This window comes from Puntigrus tetrazona, chromosome 11 (assembly GCF_018831695.1).
Source record: "Puntigrus tetrazona isolate hp1 chromosome 11, ASM1883169v1, whole genome shotgun sequence".
NCBI classification, from domain to species: domain Eukaryota; kingdom Metazoa; phylum Chordata; class Actinopteri; order Cypriniformes; family Cyprinidae; genus Puntigrus; species Puntigrus tetrazona.
This window is the reverse complement of record NC_056709.1, coordinates 11706011-11728510: the sequence shown is the minus strand read 5'-3', so window position 1 is coordinate 11728510 and position 22500 is coordinate 11706011. Positions and strand designations below refer to the sequence as shown.

Sequence of the window (22500 nt, the reverse complement as noted above, 5' to 3'; positions counted from 1 at the left end):
GTCAAGTGTTCTCCTAATTTGAGGGCATATGTCACGTCTCCGACGCCGTGATAATTACAGCCCCACGCCGAGGCCTGTGCGTCAGCGTCGTCCGTTACGAGTCCTTCTGTTTGTCGCTCTTTGTGTTCTGAAGCGTCTCGTCCTCTCGATGAGGTCATGAGGAGGAACTGAGACAGATGCTGTTATCCCCAAACAGAGAAACGTGTGAAAGCAGGCCCTCTTTGCGTGTTTGCATGATCTCTGATCATCTCACCGCTTGCAACTAAACCGTCAAACAGCGACCAGCTAAAGAGAACGAGGAAAGCAAGTTCAAAACTACTTTTTGGGATAAAAGCATGGCTCATATTATAAGTGAAGCTGTGAAGTGTTTTGCATCAAGTACACAAGTGTTCCTTCATTTGTTTATTGGGGCCTTTTTAGTTTTTTTTTTATTGCAATGCAATATTCCTGTCCACATACACCGATTCAACTGAATTATAAAATAATTATAATTGCTATATAATTTCATATTTTTAGTTAGTTATGCTGCGTATGTAATAACGTAATTATTCATGAAAGGTCAGGCCATGATTCTGAGTAAATGTTAAAATTATTAAATAATTAGTAAAACTTAAATAAATACGATTTATAATTCTAAATAATAATAAAAATTATATAATTATATAAAAATGTGATCATTTTTAAGGATTTTTAAGACTGTGACCCTTTCCAGATACAGAATAAAAAAATAAATAAAAAATAAATAAAAAAAAAAATATATATATATATATATATATAATATACAAATATAATATAAGTATATATATATATATATATATATATATATATATATATATATATATAATATATAAATAAATATTAATTTAATTTAATTTAAATTCAGTACAACAGTCTGCTGTGTAAATAATGTTGAAAAAATTGTGTGTAGTGATGAATCAATTATTTTAAGTAAATATAAAAGCTGTAAAATAATAAATCTATATAAAAAAAAATTATTAAAACATTTAAAATAAAATGTAAAAAAAAGCTCATGTATCAAGATTTAGTCTGTTTTTTGATTTTACATTTTACATGAATTTTAAGACTGCACTATTTTAAAACAATCCTGTCCAGATGCGATTCAAATCGAATGAAAATAATGTAGCGTTCGTCAAATCACAGTCAATACGATTTTCATTCTAATGTAAAACCGATCCTAAAACTAGACTTCATCTTCTTCGTGCAAAATATATAAATCCTAACGGCGTGAGTGTGGCGTGGCTGAATGGAGAACGGTCACAGATCATTGACAGCAGATGTCACCACAATCTCACCAGAACCACTTCTGAAGGGCCCCGGGACCCAAAAACCAGACATAGAAACCACCGGCTTTCTGTCTTTAGCTGCGTCCGACAGATTTAGGGGTTTTGAAGTTACTATATGTCACTCTTTATTGCAAAAGAGCACTACAATGACGAGGGCAGCCACCTGTAGTCACTAGTAAATAAGACCGTTCATGGTTGACTAAAAAAACGTTTTAAAATACGAAATGTTTACTCATTTCTGCTCATTTTAATAACCTTTATGCATCATTCAAACGTGTGTTTAAAGCTGAACAGTAATGCACCATTATTTTTGCTCACGCTACATTTTTCGTGTCCGTTTATGCGTGTGCGCTCACAATAACAGCAAAACACTGCGTTTTTGCAAAATAATGAAAGCGAATGGGATGCTGTCTCTGTGAGCTTGAGCGTATTGAGCATATGCTTGCCTTATAGACATAAAAAAATATATATCTCTAAAGAATATGAATCTCTTAAAACAAAGAAAGCCCTAGTTTATCGATACATTATTTAAATGTTAATGTAGCCTTTGTACCGTTTTTCTCCCACACCTTCATAATCATTACTGGTGGTGCGCTCCTCTAAGCCCCGCCCCCTCCTGTAACGGCTTGATTTGTCTTAACGTTCTAAAAAAGCGAGCCGCGCTCTGATTGGCCAGCTTGCCAGTGCGCTGTGATTGGCCGAATACCTGAAGCGTCTGACAGGAATGTTACGCCCCTGTTGACATCATCGCTGATTATAATGACTTATACCATCTTTTTACGCCTCGTGAACGTAATGCGTCCGCGCGTTCGAGATGAGAGAAACAACGAAGAACAAGCGCGACCCTTCACTGCTCAAAACTCACGTTTAAATAGAAGACAGCGGCTTCTTTTAATGAGGAAACGTAACTTAAAGGTTGTGAGTCAGAAGCTCCAGACTGTCCTTGTAGAGAATCAGTCTCTTTATAGTCTCTGTTCACAGATTCACGAATCAGTCGTCCGTAAATGTGCTCTAATATTTGGAACGAATATTGGAACGGCGTTTTTAAACACAACTTAACACTGATTTCTAGTCGTGTCCTCTTTTGGAAACACAAAGCAGTTTCGCTTTCAGCGTCTCCGGAACATGGCGCCCTCGGCAACGCTACAGCCCCGCCTTCTTTCTTTGAGTAAACATTTATGCAAATGAGCCCACTCTGTGACCTAGAGAAGTGGGGGCGTGTTTAAACGAGCCGCTTTTAGGGAGGTGTGGACAAGTAATAACTTTTATACAGAATATCTTTTGGTTTTAAACAAGTCACTCGACTTACGCTTTAAATACACGACTGCCAGTCGACCAGATAAATCCATAACAACAGTGTGTTTTTATCGGTGTGTTTGCAGCAGAAGGAGAGCAGACGGAGTGTGAGCGTCACCGGGCAGCGGCGCAGTCCCCCTCCTCTTCCTCGGGAGGATTCTTCTTCTTCCGTCCTCGTCCGGCGGTCGGTCAGTACGTGCCCAGCTGCGACGCGTACGGCGCTTACGAACCCCTGCAGTGTCACGCCAGCATCGGTCAGTGCTGGTGCGTGGACTCGGCCGGACTCGAGGTCCCCGGATCCAGAACCGGACCGGGCGGCGCCGCACCCATGTGTAAGAGCACAGGCCGCACCGTGCCGAATAACCTGCGCGTTTCATTCCCATGTTTCGCGGATCCTCTCGTGTAGAGTCGCTAGCATGCACGCCAAGTTTCAGGACGCCGTGGAATATTTTACATTCAGTCATTTAGCAGGTGCTTTTATCCGAAGCAACAAGGACAACAGAAGCAACCGAAACAGCAGGGATAACAAGTCTCAGGTTCTTTTATATAATAAATAAATAAAAAAAAACAGATATAGTAATAGAACAGAGCTAGTGTTAAATGCCTTTTTTGCTTGTTAAGGGTATAATAAATAAAAAGAAAACACACAGATAGGACACGTAAAAATGAAAGAAGCCAGTGTTAGTTTTTTTAATAAAGTGCAAGTTTAAAAGGTTTTTTTTTTTACAGCAGATTTCAGAAAAGAAATAATGTTTAACGTTTTTTAGTTGTTTTCCTCTTTAAGTGAAAATGTTCACGTTTTGCACGTAAGTCACAAAAGGCCTGAATATTGTTGTATTATTAGGGATTCCTAAAAAGGAAGAGGTTTTGTCAAGCAAAAATTTAATCTTTTTAGCAAGCATTTTTTTTATTATTATTATTTATTTATCTTTATTTCTTATGTTTTTCAATTTTTGTATTAAAAGCATTTATTTTGTTAATTTTAAGAAATATAATTACATTATTTTGTATATTATTTTATATAAAATTTATATAATATTTTATATATTATAAAAATATTTTAACAATTTTAATCTTTTAGCGCATCTCATTTTTGTATTTGTATTTCTTTTTGTTTTATATATATATATATATATATATAATTTTTTTTTCTGACATTTTAAATGATATTTTATTTTCTTTCCATAGGTATTGATCACAGTGTGGCTCCGCCCCTCATTGGCCCCACCCCCAGGCCTGACATCAGTCCTCTGACCCCTGGAGCGAACCTCTTATTCGCTCAAAGCGGTAAGATCGATCACATCCCGCTCGACGGCAACCGGATGATCAAAAACGAGTCTAGGACCGTTCTGCACGTCCCTGTGAGTTCATCATCATCATCATCATCATCATCCTCTCGTTTCACAGATTTGTAAACTGAAGTCACATCTAAATTAGTCACTTATATTTATTTATTTACATTTTTGTATACATTTTAAATTTCTATTTATATTGCTTGCTACATTTAAAATGTTTGCATTCATTTATTTAGATTTTGCTACATTTTATTTACATTTTACATTTAAGTACCTATAATCATTAAAAGGAATTAAAACCGTCGTTGGAGCCACTATATGAAGGAAAACCCTTCTAAGTGGATGCAGAAAGTGTCTGAAACATGATGTTAATACAGCTGTAACCACAGACAGTCATGAGTCACTAGTAAACAACACTGAGGTGCCTTTGATTGACCATCATCTGTGGGATGTTTGACATTCTCTGTCCAGACATCTTCAGGCTTTCAGATTGAGCTTTTGAAATTTCAATCAAAAACAAGCTTTTTTTAACTTTATACTTTTTTAACTTTATACTTTAAACTTTTTTAACTATATATATATATATATATATATATATATATATATATATATATATATATATATATAAAAAACCTTTTTATTTTTATTATTTTTAAAACAATTTATTTATATATATATATATATATATATATATATATATATATTTTTTTTTTTTTTTAAAGCATAATTAAAATATATATATATATATATATATATATATATATATATATATATATATATATATATATATTCACATTTTATATTAACTTATTGAACCTTTGTATAATTATGTATGTATTTATTTATAATTAGTTATCATTTTACATTTTCTACATCTATTTATTTATTTTTATGTAGCTACATTACTACCTTTTAAATTAATTCATATTTTCTTAATTTTAACCATATGTATTTGTTTGTGTTTCATTCGAATCATTAATATTTTGCCACCTTTTGTCCTTAATTTTAACATTAATTAACTCATATTAGTATATATAATACAGCTAATTAATATTTTTTTCATTTAATTTTTTTTTTATCATTATTTATCCTGTTTACTCATGTACTCATTTATGCTTACTCACATTTTAACACTTTTTGCCACGAAAACAGCCATAGCAATTCTGTTCACACACGCAAGCATGTCAGATGAATGTAAAGGGATGACTATGTGGCGGTCCGCAGGGTAAGGTGGTGATCGCCGTGGCGTTCGACTGCGTGGAGCAGATGATCTTCTGGTCAGATATCACTCAGCCGTCCATCAGCAGAGCCGAGCTTCAGGGAGGAGAGACCTCGCTGCTCATCACTAAAGGTCAAACCCATTGCTAGTTCTTTACAGACATTTTAAGGGATCAGCTATCATTTTAAAACCATTTACTCCTGTACCGTTCTCTGATGTCAATTTATTACATTTTTAATTTTAGTAAGCATTTTATTGTGATTGTTTTTATTTTTATATGATTTTTGAATTGAAATTGTACAATTTTATTATTACTTTTTTACATTTAAATTAAAAATTTTTTTTTTTCATTTTTAAATTACAACCAATTTTACATTTGCACAATTTAATTAGTGGTTAATAATTGTAATTAATATTAATTAATATTAAGTAATTAAAAGTAATATTTTATTTTAGTTGTACAGTTTTATAATAACAATAATAATAATAATAATAATAATATAATAAAGATTTATTTTTAAATTATTTATTTATTATAATATAACCTTTCTATGATACAACTGTGGTGTTTTAGACTAAAAATAAGTAATTTTAATTATTTATTTATATTAATTTCACATTTTACTGTTTTAATTTTTTTAATTATTGTTTAAATTGTTCTTAATTTATTGTTTTATACATTTTTAGTGTTTTAATTTTTAGTAATTACATTTTTAATTTTAAGTGTTTTTTCTTTTAAAATAATGAATTTATTCAAACGCACAATTTTTATGATTGAGTGCATTTTTAGTAATTAATGATTGGATTTTAATCAGCTCATTCGCGAACCCCAGGAACTCCTGTGATGAATCAAAAAATATAAAAGAAATGAATAAATCTTTCCTTCAATGTAGTTCCATTCAGGCCAAACGTTACTTCTTTGCAACATTGTTTCGTTTTTTGGAAACCTGCCCAGCTGTAGTCATGGAAACGGGCTGTGTGTTGTTCCTGTGAGTAGATCTGGGGAGCCCTGAAGGAATCGCCATCGATCACCTGTCCAGAAACATGTACTGGACCGACTCCATTCTGGACCGCATCGAGGTGTCTCGACTGGACGGCGCTCAGCGGCGCGTGCTCTTCGACAGTGACCTCATCAACCCGCGCCCGATCATCGCTGACCCCGCCCACGGGTGCGTGCGCCGCTGACTGAACGAATACGCTTTCCATCGACCTCGGGTTCCATAACAAAATAAGACCGCCTTAAGATTAAAGTCTTTAAATTACGAGAAAAAAGTGTTTAGAATCAAAAAAATGTAATAAAATGATGAGAATAAAATCGAGAAAAAATATTGAGAGAAAATTGAGAGAATTTTGAGAGAAAAAAAATAACGTGGTGAATTTCAAGAAACAGGTGTTAAACTTCATGAGAAAAAGTCAAAATAAAATGTTAAGAATAAATTACGAGAGAAAAAAATTACATTTAGAGAAAAAAGTCTATAAAATGTTGAGAATAAAGTCGTTAAATTACTAGAAAAAAACATTAATTTCGAGAAAAAAGTCTAAATAAAATGTTAATAAAGTCGTAAAATTACGGGAAGAATTTTGAGTAACTATTGTTTAATAAAATGTTGAAAATAAGCGTGTTAAATTTCGAGAAAAGTCGCTAAACTTCATGAAAAAAATCTCAATAAAATTGAGAATAAAGTCGTTAAATTATGAGAAAAAGGTTTTTACATTTTGAGAAAAAAAAAAGCGTAAATAAAAAATAAGTTTAAATAAGTTTAAATAAAATGTTGAGAATAAGCTTGTACAATTTGAAGAAAAAAACCCGTAAAATTTTTAATAAAAGTCAAGAAAAAATATTTGCGTTTTTGAGTAAAAAGTTGAAATAAAATGTTGAGAATAAACTTTACAATTTTGAGAAAATGTCTGTAAATTTTAAGAAAAAGCTCAATAAAATGCTACTATTTAATTTGTTACACTTCGAGAAAAAAGTCAAAATAAAATGTTAAAATGAGAAAAATCTCACTTTAATCTCAAGATGTTTTCTTTCATTGTTTCTTGGCTCAAATCCTCCGTAGGTCTGTGAAGATCGGAAAATGTTTGCATTTTTGTCCCACATGAAGTTCTAATCAAGAAGGACGTTTTGATGTGTTTCTGTCTGCGCTCCAGATATCTGTACTGGTCCGACTGGAACCGAGACGGGCCTAAGATCGAGCGCTCGGCTCTGGACGGCAGCGACAGGACCGTGCTGGTTCAGGACGGGCTGGGGCTGCCCAACGCCCTGACCTTTGACCCCCAGAGCAGGCAGCTGTGCTGGGCCGACGCAGGTCAGCTTCACAGTCATTATTATAAGAACATCACTAATACATCATTCAAGCATTTTACTTGATCATTTATTATGCTTTTATTTTTTTATATGAATCGTTTATTTAAATGCTATCATTTTCAAAGGTTTAATTCATTTTAGTACGCATTTTATTTAAATTAATTTTATTTATTTTAGTATTTCATTTTGATTTATGATCGCATTTTTTATTTTCATTTTAAACGTAAATTTTTATGATTTGATTATTTTTAGTAAATGCTTTATTTTTACATTTCTTTAAATTATTCATACATTTTAATTCCAGATTTTCTATTAAACTGCGTCTTATGATTTTATTCATTTTTGTATTTCATTTTTAATACATATGTTTTATATATATGTGATTTAACACATTTTTACAAAGGGTTTGTTTTAAATAAAATATTTTTAACTAATTTAATTGAACATTTTTATGACACAATTATATTTTAGCATTGATTTTTTTTACTTTAATTGGGCATTTTATAGTTTTAAGTTTTATTTTTTATGTCTTTTAATTTTACATTATGACCGATCAGCTTCATATTTCTTTAATACAGTAGTGGTTATTATTTCTGAAAGATTCTGAAGGTATTTATCAGGCCAGAAGCATGGCTTTTCTTCTCGTCTGAGGATGTGTGTGTGTGTGTGTGTGTTTCAGGGACTCGTAAGGTGGAGTGTGTGGACCCGTTCTCTCGTCTCCGGAGGAAACTAGCCGAAGGCATTCAGTATCCGTTCGCCATCGTGTCTCACGGCAGGAACCTCTACTACACCGACTGGAGGAGGTAACCCTCACGAACTGGTCCTTATAAAGAATCGATTCAAAAGAATCGGAATCAGTCCAAAGAATCACTTTCTGAACTAAGGCCTGACTCCGTGATGGACGTTTGTATGGCGGTGTGTGTTAAATACGGACTTTCACATAAAAGGTTTATTGTAAAAAATGAAAAATCCCTCACTGAAACATTTGATTTCTAGAGAAAAATATTCATTTGGATAATATTATTAAGATTTTGGAAATGTGTGTTAGTTAGTGATTTATTTTTTATTGTACATTTTTAATTTAATACATTTTTAGTAAGCATTTTCATTTTTTTTTTTCATTTAAAATATTTCAAAATAAATGTAATATTTAAGACTTTTTTTGTTCATTTAAATATATATATATATATATATATTATTATGGATACAATTTTTTATGTCTTATTTTTATGATTCATTTAGTTTGTAACCTAATTGTCTTCATTTTTATCAATTGTTTTATTTTTATTTCAATTCATTTTTAGTAAGTTCCTCATACTTATACGTTTTTGTTTTTGATTAATATTTTGGATTAATTTTTCTTTTATTATGAAATGTTTTTATTATATTGTTTTTATTTTAAAAACATTTGTTTATTTTCATTTTACGAAACCGAAATTAGTCGCCGGTTAGCGTTTCCCTTTACTTTATTTTTATTTGACCTTTTTTTACCTTTCATTTCATAACCCAGTTTTTATTGTTTTTATTCAAAGATCTTTTTTCTTTCGCGATCGGAGGAGCTTTCTGATTTTTTCCCCTTCATTTTAAGATTGAACGTTTCTTACTCGTTTTATTTGGTCTCTAGGGAGGCGGTGGTTGCTATGGACCGTCATGATGGGATGGAGGTGGAGGAGTTCCTTCCCCAGAGACGCTCTCGGACATACGGCATCGCTCTGACCTACCCACGATGCCCTGCAGGTGTGCGCTCGGGCCGCTCTCCTCAGAAAGGCGGTGCGGTGCGAGCTGCTCTTAACCCGTGTCTGTGCTCCTCAGGACTGAACGACTGCTCTCGTGGAAACGGAGGCTGCTCTCACCTCTGTCTGCCTCGTCCCGGAGGATTCTCCTGCCGCTGTCCTGACGTTAAAGACGCGTCGTGCGTCGAGCCGGACCACAACTTCTGAGTTCCTCTCCGCTCGGATGGAGATGATCAAATACAGTAGGGATGCACCCCGTAGATTCGTAACGGTCTGGTACCAGACGCAGGATATATCAGGGATTCGGTCCAGCGGTCTGGAAGCTCGTTTCCACCACGGAATAAAAGAGATAGAAAGAAAGCTGATTGCGACTTTCTCGCAGTTTACATTTCACCGTTCTGGCTTTTATTTATCGCATTGTTTCGACTTTTTTATGCAACTACGAAAGTTTTACGCAATTCTGGACTTCGAGTTTACTTTTCGCGATAGCTTTTACATTTTTATTTTTCATCATTTCGACTTTTTTATTGGCGCTCTAAGTTTACTTTTCGCAATTCTGACTTTTCGATCCTAATTCTGGGTCTACCTTTCGTAATTCTGAATTTTTTCGGGAATTCGGAGTTTACTTTTTTGCAATTTTTTTTTTTTTATTCTGCGATTAATTTTCAAATTCTTTTAATCGGAATTTGGAGTTTACTTTTTTGCTTTCTTTTTTTGTTTTTATTCAGGCGATTAATTTTCACAATTCTTTTTTATTGGAATTCTTTTGCCATTCTGACTTTGTTTCGCAATTATTTTTTTAAAATCAGAATTCAGTTATTTTCTTCATTTTTCCGTTTTTTCACAATTCTCGTTTTTTTATCGATTTTTAAAAATATTATTTTATAATATAATATTATTATTATATTAATTATTGGAATCCTGGGTTTACTTTTTTGCTAATTATATCTTTTTTTCTACTGAATTCGAAAATTATTTTTCACAGTTCTGAGTTTTCTTTTACAATTCAGACTTCACTAAAATACTTTTTAACATTTTTTCATGGGATTTCGCAGCTTAACTTCAGCCGTTTTGACATTTTTAGCACACTTTTTGTGTTCATGTCCAAATCTGGCTTTGTTTGTTTCCTCCATCGACTAAAAACCTCAAAATGGTAAGCGTGACGTTTTAGCTCAATTTTTACTTTGTTTTGTGAGTTTATATTAACTTTTAATTGCGTTTTTATTCCATCAAGCTTCGATTATTTTCTACTACAAAATAAAAAAATATTAAAAAGGCGACCGACTTTTTATCTCAGTATTCTGACACAATTGTGAATTTATATCTTATAATTTCTTTGCGATTCTTAGAAATATTAATATTTCAGAACTGTGAAATACTTAAAAAATCATAGTAACTTTTTGTTTTTAATCTACAGTATATGGCAGAAACAAGCTTCATATTTTCTACTGAACCTTTATTTTTTTTGACGTATTATTTAATTTTTTTAAAGCAGGTACAATATGAAATATGCATAAAATCAGCAATCGTATTAATAATTATTAATTAAAAAAACATTTACGTATTAGCGTTTATCCAGCATAACATTGTGAACTTTATTTATATAATGTTTATATAAAATGACCGTCCGATGAAACCGTATTTAAACACAAGTACACTTTAATAAAGCTGATTTTTAATGTCTGTATTGGTGCATCCCTACTAAAATCACTTGAAACCATTAATAGGAATCCATCTGGACAGTTTAGCCCATAGTTAGATATAATAAATGAATATAATTTTTATTGTTAGCTTCTGGGATACATTTATACTACGTGTGAGGGGAGGGTTGCATTCTGGGAAGGATATTATTTGCAATCGTTCCGGTCAAATGTTACTTACAGTTATATGTTAATCTGATTTTTTAAAGGCCAAACAAAGCTTTTCATTGGGTTTATGTTACGCTTATGTGACGAGAGCCTCTTATGGGAAACCGCACCGTTTGTTGACACACTGCATGATGGGAAGGAGGGCCCCTGTGGAAACAGCTGGACCGAGGAAGGACTAGAGAGACTGGGTTTTGTACAGCTGTTCAATTAAAACACTTTTTTTTTTAAGAGTCTGGGTCTGCTGTGTTTTATTCCTCCAGTCACGTGAAACGCGGGAAACTGGCCTTTTAACCTGCACGTGGATCTGATGGCCGGCCTGTTTGTTTTTTTGGCAAGTTTCTGTGCCGCTTAATGATCAGTATTTCCTGATGTAGGTTTGCAGGCGCCGGCAGATGTTGGACTTCACGTGGAGCGCTAAATGATACGATATGGCCCGACACGCACGGGACTACATGAGTTTATTAAGCGTGAAAATACAGCGACTCGCGGAGGAAGACTGTTTTGGGTCGTCGCGTGAGTTGTGCTCGGGCTCCGCGGATGAATCTTTGAGGCGAGATCTTGATCACGGGTTATTATTATCAGCACGCGTTTCACTTTAAAACGTTAGCCGTTGTAACTGTTGTTTATATCGGTTAAAGGTGCTGTGTGGGGGATTTTGACTCCGCTAGAGCGTAAAAATACCACAGTATGTTTGTGAAAACGTGCGTTCCGGACCAAAATGTCGGCCACTGTTTTGTTTGTAAAACCCGCGCACCGCCAGTTTAACCAATCGTGTTTCGGATCCACGGGTTGCCAGTTGGCGGAAAAACCGCGCGTTTCATTTCAGTCATGGAGGCTGGCTAACGAACGGGGTTTGAGCAGAAATCTGGCAACCTGTGTGTGCGTCAACTCTGAGTGGGAGGAGCCGGTTAAAAACTAACTCGTTAAAATACTGTTTTTTTTTACATTTAATTTTTTTTTTTTTTACATTTCTGCCATATCGGACGACTGATAAGATAGCCTAAAGCAGAACATTTCATTTGCGAGTCGTGAAAAGCGCTGAATAAACTTTATAGAAAGCTAACTTTACGACGGAGCGATCTGTCTGAATCAAAAGATTCATGAACCCGATCTGAATCAAACGATTCACTCTCCGCGATTCATTCAGCGCACACAGGTGCCGGTCATATAATCAGAAAATCCTCAAAAAAAATTTATTTAGTTCACTACTTTCGTTCAAAAAGTGAAACTCGTGTATCATATTCATTCATTACACACAGACGGATTTATTTCAAATGTTTATTTTTGATTATAACTAATGAAAACCTCAAACTCGGTATGTCTGAAAATGAGAATATTGTGAAAGGGTTGAATATTGAAGACACCTGGCTCCACGCTCTGATCAGATGATTAACTCAAAACACCTGCAAAGGCCTTTAAATGCTCTCTGGGTCTAGTTCTGTAGACACACGCTCATGAGGAGGACTGAAGATGACCTTTGACTCCTTGAACAAGGAGGACAAGACGCAGAAAGACGCTGGCTGTTCAGAGCTCTGTGTTCAAGCACATTTGCATGGAATTAGTGAAAACAAATCAACTTTTTGATGATATTCAAATTATACGACCAGCACCTGTAGAAACAGCAGACCGTTTTGGGACGCGTTCATGCTTCTGCTTTCTTTTTTCTCTTTTACTTTGACAACAAACAACAACAGCTTACCAAATATTTCTTATATTATACTGATGAACCGAACTTTCACTTCAGCTCGAGCCGTTTAAAAGCTTTCAAATAAAATAATTTTGACATCGCAATGATTTTAAAAAGCACTTCCAGTGATGGGACTAGAAGAAAACTACATTTCCCTGGAAATCCGTCCCTAGCGCTTTAAAATATAAGAAATTATCATGGGCTTACAACAGTGAGTTAACAAAACACGCTTGGGAAGGTGGTTTTAGGAGCACTCATGAGATCATGAACGATTCAGATTTGTAAACATAATTCCCACGCTTACAAGTAGTTTGATTTGATTCATTATTTAGAGAATATTCTGGTCATGTTACCAAAAAAATCGAAGTTTTTTGCAAAGGCTGCTGTTATTTTTGGCATGCAAAGTAATTCTCCATTGCTTGGGAAAAAATGCAAACATCACATGAAAGTAGAGTTTTGTACTGTACTGAATTTTATTTCATCTAACGGTGACCGGCTGTTTCTGTATGGGATGCACGGGTCTTATAAAGCGTCTGTCTGCTCCAGGCTCAGAATAAAGCGCCATCTGGTGCCGAGAGACGAATGATTCACATGAAGAGCGTTTCGCATGATGGCCAGACGTCCCACAATTCCCTGCGGCCTCCTCAGGACCAGCGCACCAGGATCCTGTCGCCGTCCTCCACCGAGTAAAACTCCAGCGGCTTCAGGTCGTTATCAACCTCGATCTCTCTGCCAGCCATCTGTGGGACGAGACGCAGCACAGAACACTGACCAAAACTAAAACCTAAAGATGAACGTTACCTGAAATAAAATCACATTCACTTCTTTTTTGAAAGTAAAATAAGTAAAACATGTACAATAAAAAATAGTAGAAAATACTACAATTTAAATTAAATCAGAAAATATAACGATAAAACCTAATGTAAAATAACAAGAGCTAATAGTACACTGTAAAATAAAATCTGTACAATTTACAGTAAAAAAACGGTAATGTTAAAAATACGGTAACGACATTTAGATTTGATTTTACGGTTAAATACCGTCATTTAATGACCTGATATAATGTTAATATACCCATCTATTAAAGTACTGAAATCTTTTATACCTTTGAAATACACCGATAACCAACAAGGTGACGATAAATAAACCATTAACCGTTTAACGGCTTTTTACCGTTTTTTTTTTTTTCTCTGTAATTATTATCTATTTATATATAATATATCTCTGTAATCTATATATTTATATAATATTTATATTTTTTATTTTTATATATTTATATTAATATATTAAGCAGTGCAGGTTTATTATAAAAAGGTTTGTAAGAAATAATAAAAAAAATACAATAATCGTAGGTAGTAAAAATGAAGATAATTTCTAAATTGTGTGTGTTTCTAATCAAGCCGGAGCGGTTCTTTGACCTTGGAGGAGGTGTAGGAGAGCTTTATCTGCGCTCCTGGTAACCTGAGGAGCCGATGCAGGAGCCCCTTCACCTTCTGGACCGTCATGGAGCCTGAAAACAGCAGAGAAACACCTCAAGCGTCCGCCGCGCGGGTCTCGCTCATCAACGCACGCTTTTACCTGGCAGCTTCTTCTCTACGGGCTTCCTCTCGGGATCCTCGGGACAGACGAAGGTCACGGCTGAAACGAGAGCAGAGGCGCTGAGAGAGGGTCGAGGGGTTGAGCGGTCGCTATCGGGGAGGTGATAGGGAGGGAGACTCGTACTTAGTAGCTGGTTTTTTAGAGCAAACGGCTTCTGTTCTTTCAGCTCGCCCTCGTCTGGAGCGCCGTACTCTGAACAAACGAACAAACGGTTTATCAACAGCCAATAGAGACGCGGCGCACTTAGGCCACGCCCCCACAGCAATCCAGCGCCTCCTCGTCGTTCCTGACTTGTAATAAGAATCTGAACGATGCTTGAAAGCTGCTGCGTGACGAGAACTACCCAAAAATACGCCTTTATAGGCAAAATAAAAAACTAGTTGGATCATTTCCCAAACAAAAGGAAAATAAAGAATAAGGGGCACTGACAATAAAATGTAGTTTCTCAATATATAAAATAATAATTAAATAAAAGTTTTTGTTAATGTGTGTGCTCTGTGTGTGTGTGTGTGTGTGTGTGTATATATATATATATATATATATATATATATATATATATAAATAAATATGCAAAATATTTACATGTCTATATTTATATAAATATATTTGAAATACAAACAACCTATTTTTATCGAATATGAGAATAAGGAGCACTGACAATAATTCTTATATATATTTCTCAATATATATAATAAATAATTAAAAGTTTTTGTTTGCATAATGTGTGTGCTCTGTGTGTGTGTGTGTGTATATATATATATATATATATATATATATATATATATATATATATATTTAAAATGTCTATATATTTATATAATTTATATAAATATATTTAAAATACAAAAACCCTATTTTTATATATATATATATATATATATATATATATATATATATATATATATATATATATATATATATATATATATATATATATATATATATATACACACACACACACATGCATGCATGTGTGTATTTATATGTACATAATAATATAAATATTACGTAAACAAAAACTTTTATTCTGGACGTGATTAATCGTTTGACGGGACTAAAAATAATCCTTTAGTAAAAATAATAAATGTTTCCTGTCGGCAGCTTTTACGTCAGTAACGACGACGAGAGCGCTGGATTGTTTAATATACGCAGACAAGAACAACCAATGAGATCCGTCGGTGGGCGGAGCCTCTCAGGCGGACTCACTCCGGATGAGCGCTAGGAATCGTGGGTGTTCGCTCGTGAACTCTGCGTTGGGGTGATCGTTCTCCGGCTCGCGGTGACCTCCGGCCTTCAGCCACGCCGATCCAAACATCTTACAGTAATCCAGCTCCGCCCCCCTCCTCTCGTCCGGCGAGACCTGAGCACAGCACAGGCTTTCAACCCAGCAAACGCTCTTTTAGTGTGAACGCACAGACTTCAGGAGCTTCTGGACCGATTTCATCAACTACTTGAGTCTCCGTCAATCACTTTCTAGAAGAAGCTGCTCCTCACGATCTCCACGATCCTCCAAAACATCTCACATCTTCTGAGGAGCCTCTCAATCGGCGTTATATAGGTAACATTAGAGATGAAATTCTTTATTTATTTCTAAACTGGTTCTATCCTCGTCTTCACCTGTCTCATGTCGAGCAGCTCCAGCCGGCTCAGGCGAGCGATGACGATCTGTCTGGAGGTCTCCAGGTTCTTCTCCTTCTGCAGCAGCGGGTTTCTTCTGCAGGACAGATGAAGGAGATCCGGCAGCTTCTCCAGCTCGTTCACCACGCGCCACTGCGGAGATTACCATCGTTAGCGGTCACGAAATCCACCGCAAAACTCGGCATTCGTGCACTCAGCAGACGCGAGACGCTTTAGATACGAGCATCTGCAAAAATGTGGCTATTTAGAATTTGCAATAAATAAAACTACATGCACATTTTAAATAAATGGCCTATACACTGCATATAGTTTAATATTACATAAAAAAAAATTGATTACTCGTCCTCGAGTCGTTCCAAATCTGCATGATTTTCTTCATAAAAGACATTTTGAAGGAAGTTTGCAAGCGGGCTGTTTTCGGTCACCATTGACTTCCATAGTAGAAGAAAAAACACAGTGGAAGTCAATGGTGACCGAAAAAACAGCCCGCTTCTAAACTTCCTCAAAATCTTCTTTTCATTCAGATCCAGAGCTACTCAGGGAGAGCTTATGAATTGTATTTTTTTCTGTGAACTATTCCTTTGATAAAAGATTTGAATGATGCCAAAAATAGCACTATTTATACGAAAAAAGCAAAAAAACAAATATATATATATATATATATATATATATATATATATATATATATATATATATATATATATATATATATATATATATATATATATATATAAATACATATATAAATACAATATATATATAAATATAACATATATATATATATATACATATATATATATAATATATATATATATATATATATATATATATATATATATATATATATATATATATATATATATATATATATATATATATATATATATTATGCATGTAGCATATATTTAGAAAATACTTACATGTCTATATTTATATTTATATAATCTATATAAAAATATATTTGAAATACAAACAACCTATTTTTATCGAATATACACATGCATGCGTGTATTTATATGGACATAATAATAGAAATATTACGTAAACAAAAACCTTTATTTTGGACGCGATTAATGGTTTTCCTCAAGAATCTTCTTTTCATTCAGATCCAGAGCTACTCGAGGGAGAGCTTATGAATTGTATTTTTTTTTTGTGAACTATTCCTTTGATAAAAGATTTGAATGATGCCGAAAATAGCCCTCATTTATACGAAAAATGCCCCAATAAACGTTCAATACTGCTACATTTTATAATTAAGCTCCAAAATGTAAAATAAATATTGTATAATAACAGATTTTAATCAGCATTAGTTTAAAACATAATAAAAATCTTTTTTTATATTTTTTCAAATTTTTGCACAGAAAAAAGTATGTCGTTTCATTTTTCACTGAATATTCTTTCACCTGTGTTTTTAACATTTAACAGGACGTTTCCTTGCGTTTAATACGTCCTCCAGCGTCACCCGTTCAGCTTTACCTCTGAAATGTTGTTGTCGTCTAGTAAGAGGGTCTTCAGTGCAGGAAACGAAGCCGTCTTCTCACCTTCACAGCATCACAATATCTGGATTAACCTGACGCACACGATCAGCAGAAACACACAGCTGTGAATCAGGTGGTACCTGGCGAAGCGTCGCTGAAGCGGATCGCAGACAGGCCGGCGCCGGACAGATTCAGCTTCTCCAAACTGACGACGCAAACAACATTTGACAGTCAAGACGTGGTCAGGACGCTTAGCGTCTTCACTGGGAGCGGCGTCTTACCGGGGCAGGCCTGAGATCTCCGGCAGCGTCTCCTGGAGCAAGCGGTTGCCGGATAAATCCAGAACTCTTAACGTCTGCAGCACAGCGTCCGGTCTGGAGAAAGACAAGCGGTGGCGTGACGAGTACTTGTGCTCTGTGAAAGTGAACGGGATTCAGAGCGCTACCTCAGTAACTCCGTGACGTCGTTGTCAGCCAGATAAAGCTCCTCTAGATGCTGCCACATGGAGGAGCAGTGGAGGACCTGCCGGAGGTCAGAGGTCACGCCCACGTTCGGAGGAATTCAATATTACAGTCAAATATTATTACAATAGTAGTAGTTACGTTTCGATTCATTTCAATAATAATAATAATAAATTGAACAGAATGTTTTGTTATATTTTTACATTAATATTGTGAAATATGGCAACAATTTTATTAATATTATTACGTTTTAAGTAGTTTTTAAGTTTCGATTAATTTAATTTTAAATCATTTTAAATTGAACAGAGTATTTTTTGGTATATTTTTACATTAATATTGTTAAATATGGTAACAATTAATATTTTTAAGAGTTAAGTAGTTTTTACGTTTCGATTAATTTCAAATAATAATAATTTTAAATTGAACTGAATATTTTTTGTTATTTTTACATTAATATTGTTAAATATGGTAACAATTTTATTAATATTATTAAGCGTTACGCCATTTTTACAGCACTAATACTGTAATTATTGATATCAAATTAATGGTTTCAAAAATGGTTTTACTTAATACTGTAAAATAGTACCGTTTCATTAATGAATTCTTCTTTTAATTACAATTTTCATTATTTTATATATGAATGATTTTTCAATAACATTATTATTACAATATATTTAGTTATGAATTATTAATTAAACATTTCACAATATTGGTATGTTTATTATATTTGTACAGTAATAGTAAAATAAAATTACAGTTAAGCTATTAACGAATTATGAATTGCATTATTTATACCATTTTATTCATATCACACTCACTGCTATTATGTTTACTCAGTGATATTAATTACATCCTTATTATTTACTTTATAACAAGTTTTCAAGTCATTACTGTACAATACAGTAACAATAGTATTATTAATATTGCAATTACATTTTTGAATTATTTTAAAGTATTTCACAGCATTACGGTTTTGCTGTATTTGTAGTATTATAAAATAATATGGTAAAATATTAAAATGTAATTTTTGAATTATTATTATTATTATTATTTCACAATGTTAGTGTTTTTAGGCTATTCTTGGTAATATATTTGTTTCATTATTCCAGGCTTCTGACCAGCAGTGTACTTGTTAAGTATGACAAGGTTGGAGCGCATGTATCTGACCTGAGTCCAGGTGAGGGCACAGCTGTTGAGTGACAGCAGCCTCAGGCGAGAGAAGGCGGGGCTTAGACGGCTCGGCTCGCTGGAGATACTCAACCTGTTGTGACTGTGAAGAAGGGCTCGTGTTAGTAAAACAGACCTCAAAGCGGACCTCGGAAGGGAGCGAAACGATGGCAGGAGCGTTCGGGCGACCTCACCTGAGCTGTTTTAAATTGAACAGAATATTTTTGTTATATTTTTACATTAATATTGTGAAATATGGCAACAATTTTATTAAGTTTTAAGTAGTTTTTACGTTTCTATTAATTTAAATTGAACAGAATATTTTTTGTTATATTTTTGTTATATTTTTGTTTGTTTTAATTTTTTAAATTTTATTAATTTAATTTTTAAATAATAAATTTAACAAATTAATATTATTTTTTAAGTAGTTATATTTTTAAATTAATATTGTTAATAAATATGGCAACAATTTTATTAATATTATAAGTTTTAAGTAGTTTTTACGTTTCGATTAATTTAATTTTAAATAATAAATTTAACAGAATTTTTTTGTTATATATTTTTACATTAATATTGTTAAATAAGGCAACAATTTTATTAAGTTTTAAGTAGTTTTACCTTTTCGATTAATTTAATTATAAGTAATAAATTGAACAGAATATTTTTTGTTATATTTTTACATTAATATTGTGAAATATGGCAACAATTTTATTAAGTTTTAAGTAGTTTTTACGTTTCGATTGATTTAATTTTAAATAATGAATTGAACAGAATATTTTTTGCTATATTTTTACATTAATATTGTTAAATATGGCAACAATTTTATTAATTTTATTAAGTTTTAAGTAGTTTTTAACGTTTTTTTGTTATATATTTTTATTAATTTAAAATTGAACAGAATATTTTTTTACGTTATATTTTTATACATTAATATTCTTAAATATTTTTAACAATTTTATTAATATTATTAAGTTTTAAGTAGTTTTTACGTTTGATTGATTTATTAATTTCATTTTTTTGCTATAATATTAATAAATTGAACAGAATATTTTATTGTTATATTTTTTGATTAATTTATTGTGAAATTAATATTCTTAAATATGGCAACAATTTTATTAATATTATTAAGTTTTAAGTAGTTTTTACGTTTCGATTAATTTAATTTTAAATAATAAATTGAACAGAATATTTTTTGTTATATTTTTACATTAATATTGTGAAATACGGCAACAATTTTATTAATATTATTAAGTTTTAAGTAGTTTTTACGTTTTGATTAATTTAATTTTAAATAATGAATTGAACAGAATATTTTTTGTTATTTTCTTTACATTAATATTGTGAAATACGGCAACAATTTTATTAGTAAACCAGACCTCAGAAGGTAATAAAATGATTGGGGCGACCTCACCTGAGCTGCAGCTCCTGCAGAGAGTCCAGCTGCTCGCCGATGGCCGCCAGAACCTCCCAGGAGCTCAGCAGGTTTCCAGAGAGATCCAGAGACCGAGCCACTGGGAGACGCCGTTAAAGAAGCTTCACGCCGAGCCTGAGAACATCGGAGCTGTGCTTTGGAAGGATACGCGGTGTGGTGTTTCTGATCTCGTTCTCCGGACCCGGACCAGACACTTCACATCTCCTCAGACCCACTTCTGTCAGGTTCTCCAGCCTGTTTACAGAAATGCATTCAGCAAGGTTGTTAAATTGATAAAAAAAAAAAGTCTTGAATTAAAGAGAGAATATGAAGAAAAATATATTTTAAATAAATGCTGTTCTTTTATTATATAATTATATTATATTTATATTTATTATAAATTATATTTTATTGATTAAAAATAAATAAATAAATAAAATCTATATAATTTTTTTTTTCTTACGAATAAAATATATATAGCAGTTTCCCAAAAAATATATAAAATAAATTGGCATATTAGAATGATTTCTGAAGGATCATGTAACACTGAAGAGTGGAGAAATTTAATTAACTGCATTTTAAAGTGCATTAAAATACAAAACCTATATTATAAATTGCAATAATATTTCTCAATGCTACAGTTTTGGTCATATATAAACGCAGCCTTGATGAGCAGGAGAGACTTCTCGAAAAACATCCCAAACAGCGTTGTGTGGGAAATCAGACCTCACCTCTGCTTCTGCTTGACGTCCTCGAAGCCCACCATCGTCACGGTTTTGCTGGAGATCCTCAGCTCTTCCCCGATAGCCTCCCGGAGCTCCACCTGGTAGCGCCGCTTCAGAGCCGTCACGTAATCCACGCCGAAAGCGGCCTTCTTGGGCCGCACGAAAGAGCCGCCCGTCGGGTGTCTGCGGGAGAAAACACACGCTCTGTTAACGTCTCCGTGGCTGACCGCGGGCGTCCGGCCGCTGAAGAGCACCTGCAGGTGAAGTATCGCACTCCTTCGTGACTCCCGTCGTGCTTCCCTCTCTCTGGATCGTCCCACTCCACTCCCAACCACAGGCCTGCAGGAGAAAAAAAACTCGTTATTAGCGATTACTAACAGAACCGACCTTCGTACGCTATCCGGACAAAAGTATTTGCACCAGGTTTGACTGCTTTAGTCATTTCCGTGAGCACAAAATGATATTCGAGGCAGTCGTGTGCGTCTAAAGAAGGGGGTGCCGATACTTTTGTCCATACGGCTGGATGCACCGAGACAGACCTTCAGTGGGAGGAACCGGACCCACGTAACGGACCGTTCCTCTCTGTCCATCACAGCTCACCCGTCTGCCCACGGCGGCCTCCGACACCTCCAGAGCCTTCATCACACGTCGATGAGGATGAGGATCTGTATCAATCACTGAGAAAACACGAGACACGTCAGATACAACTTAATCGAAGCATCGAACCCAAATCAGCTTAAAAAGTACTAAAACATCATAAACTGATTAAGTCGTAATAATACCTGACTTTTCTTCATATAAAATGACTGCAGAACATACATGACGACACGATTACAGTGAATAATTAAACCTTGTGTATAAGTCTGAGAAAAGAGTAGAGAGAAGTTGGACATTTTGGCCTTTATTAAATAATTAAAAAAAAACTCGAATGCGATGCACTTTCAGGTGGAAACACATTCGAGAGATACATTATTATTCACGTTATGATGAAAAAACAGTGGCGTTTCGTGACGGAGTTGTGTTTAGATATATTAAACGGTCACTATGAAAGATTCTCTATGAGCACAGACGAGAATAATAGTTAATTAAATACTGAATGACTTACATTATAACAGAATGAAATGTTTCTGCATCATTCCTTCCTGCTGAAGCGGCGAGCGGACGTGACGTCACGAGACCCCGCGGCTAAAACCGCGCCGATGGGAAACAAACCGCGGCCTCGGGAGTTAATATCCGATCCCATCAGGTTTTATCTTATCAGGTGATAAAACAATCCGCAAAGGCCCTTTTTCTATTTAATCGTGGTTATGA

At 34.0% G+C, this 22500-nt stretch overlaps 2 protein-coding genes across 4 annotated transcripts in view; one reads left to right on the top strand and one right to left on the bottom strand.

Moving 5' to 3' along the window:
• Nucleotides 1-11249, top strand: part of LOC122353888 (nidogen-1-like) — a 35261-nt gene extending 24012 nt beyond the window's left edge. The window contains 8 exon segments of the mRNA XM_043251779.1: nucleotides 2687-2932; nucleotides 3789-3961; nucleotides 5120-5246; nucleotides 6112-6283; nucleotides 7266-7423; nucleotides 8102-8225; nucleotides 9047-9159; nucleotides 9235-11249. Of these exon segments, the coding sequence (XP_043107714.1) occupies nucleotides 2687-2932; nucleotides 3789-3961; nucleotides 5120-5246; nucleotides 6112-6283; nucleotides 7266-7423; nucleotides 8102-8225; nucleotides 9047-9159; nucleotides 9235-9362 (1241 nt within the window). The 3' untranslated portion in view covers nucleotides 9363-11249.
• Nucleotides 11250-13159: 1910 nt separating this feature from the next.
• tbce (tubulin folding cofactor E) lies at nucleotides 13160-22403 on the bottom strand. 3 transcript variants are annotated; one of them, XM_043252113.1, is made up of 17 exons: nucleotides 22295-22403; nucleotides 21729-21866; nucleotides 21444-21528; nucleotides 21196-21372; nucleotides 20634-20719; nucleotides 20465-20564; nucleotides 19054-19252; nucleotides 17871-17947; nucleotides 17707-17799; nucleotides 17566-17630; nucleotides 17424-17488; nucleotides 15927-16079; nucleotides 15516-15669; nucleotides 14433-14501; nucleotides 14289-14348; nucleotides 14129-14220; nucleotides 13160-13450 (listed from the first exon to the last, which is right to left on the bottom strand). In XM_043252113.1, the coding sequence occupies exons 2-17, from the start codon at nucleotides 21829-21831 to the stop codon at nucleotides 13355-13357; spliced, it is 1674 nt and encodes a 557-aa protein (XP_043108048.1). In that variant the 5' UTR covers nucleotides 21832-21866; nucleotides 22295-22403; the 3' UTR covers nucleotides 13160-13354. The 3 variants fall into 3 exon arrangements, with proteins under 3 accessions (XP_043108048.1, XP_043108049.1, XP_043108050.1); XM_043252114.1 differs by having other exon boundaries at nucleotides 19054-19156; XM_043252115.1 differs by lacking the exon at nucleotides 14129-14220.
• Between the last annotated feature and the right edge of the window lie 97 nt (nucleotides 22404-22500).

Bases quoted from the DNA above. Each gene is read 5' to 3' on its own strand.
- tbce (XM_043252113.1), bottom strand. From the start codon at position 21,831: ATGAAGGCTCTGGAGGTGTCGGAGGCCGCCGTGGGCAGACGGGTGAGC. The intron at 16,080-17,423 runs GTAAAGCTGAAC...TAATCTCCGCAG, and splicing joins ACGACAACAACATTTCAGAG to TGGCGCGTGGTGAACGAGCT. The intron at 14,221-14,288 runs GTAAAAGCGTGC...TGCTGTTTTCAG, and splicing joins CGTAGAGAAGAAGCTGCCAG to GCTCCATGACGGTCCAGAAG.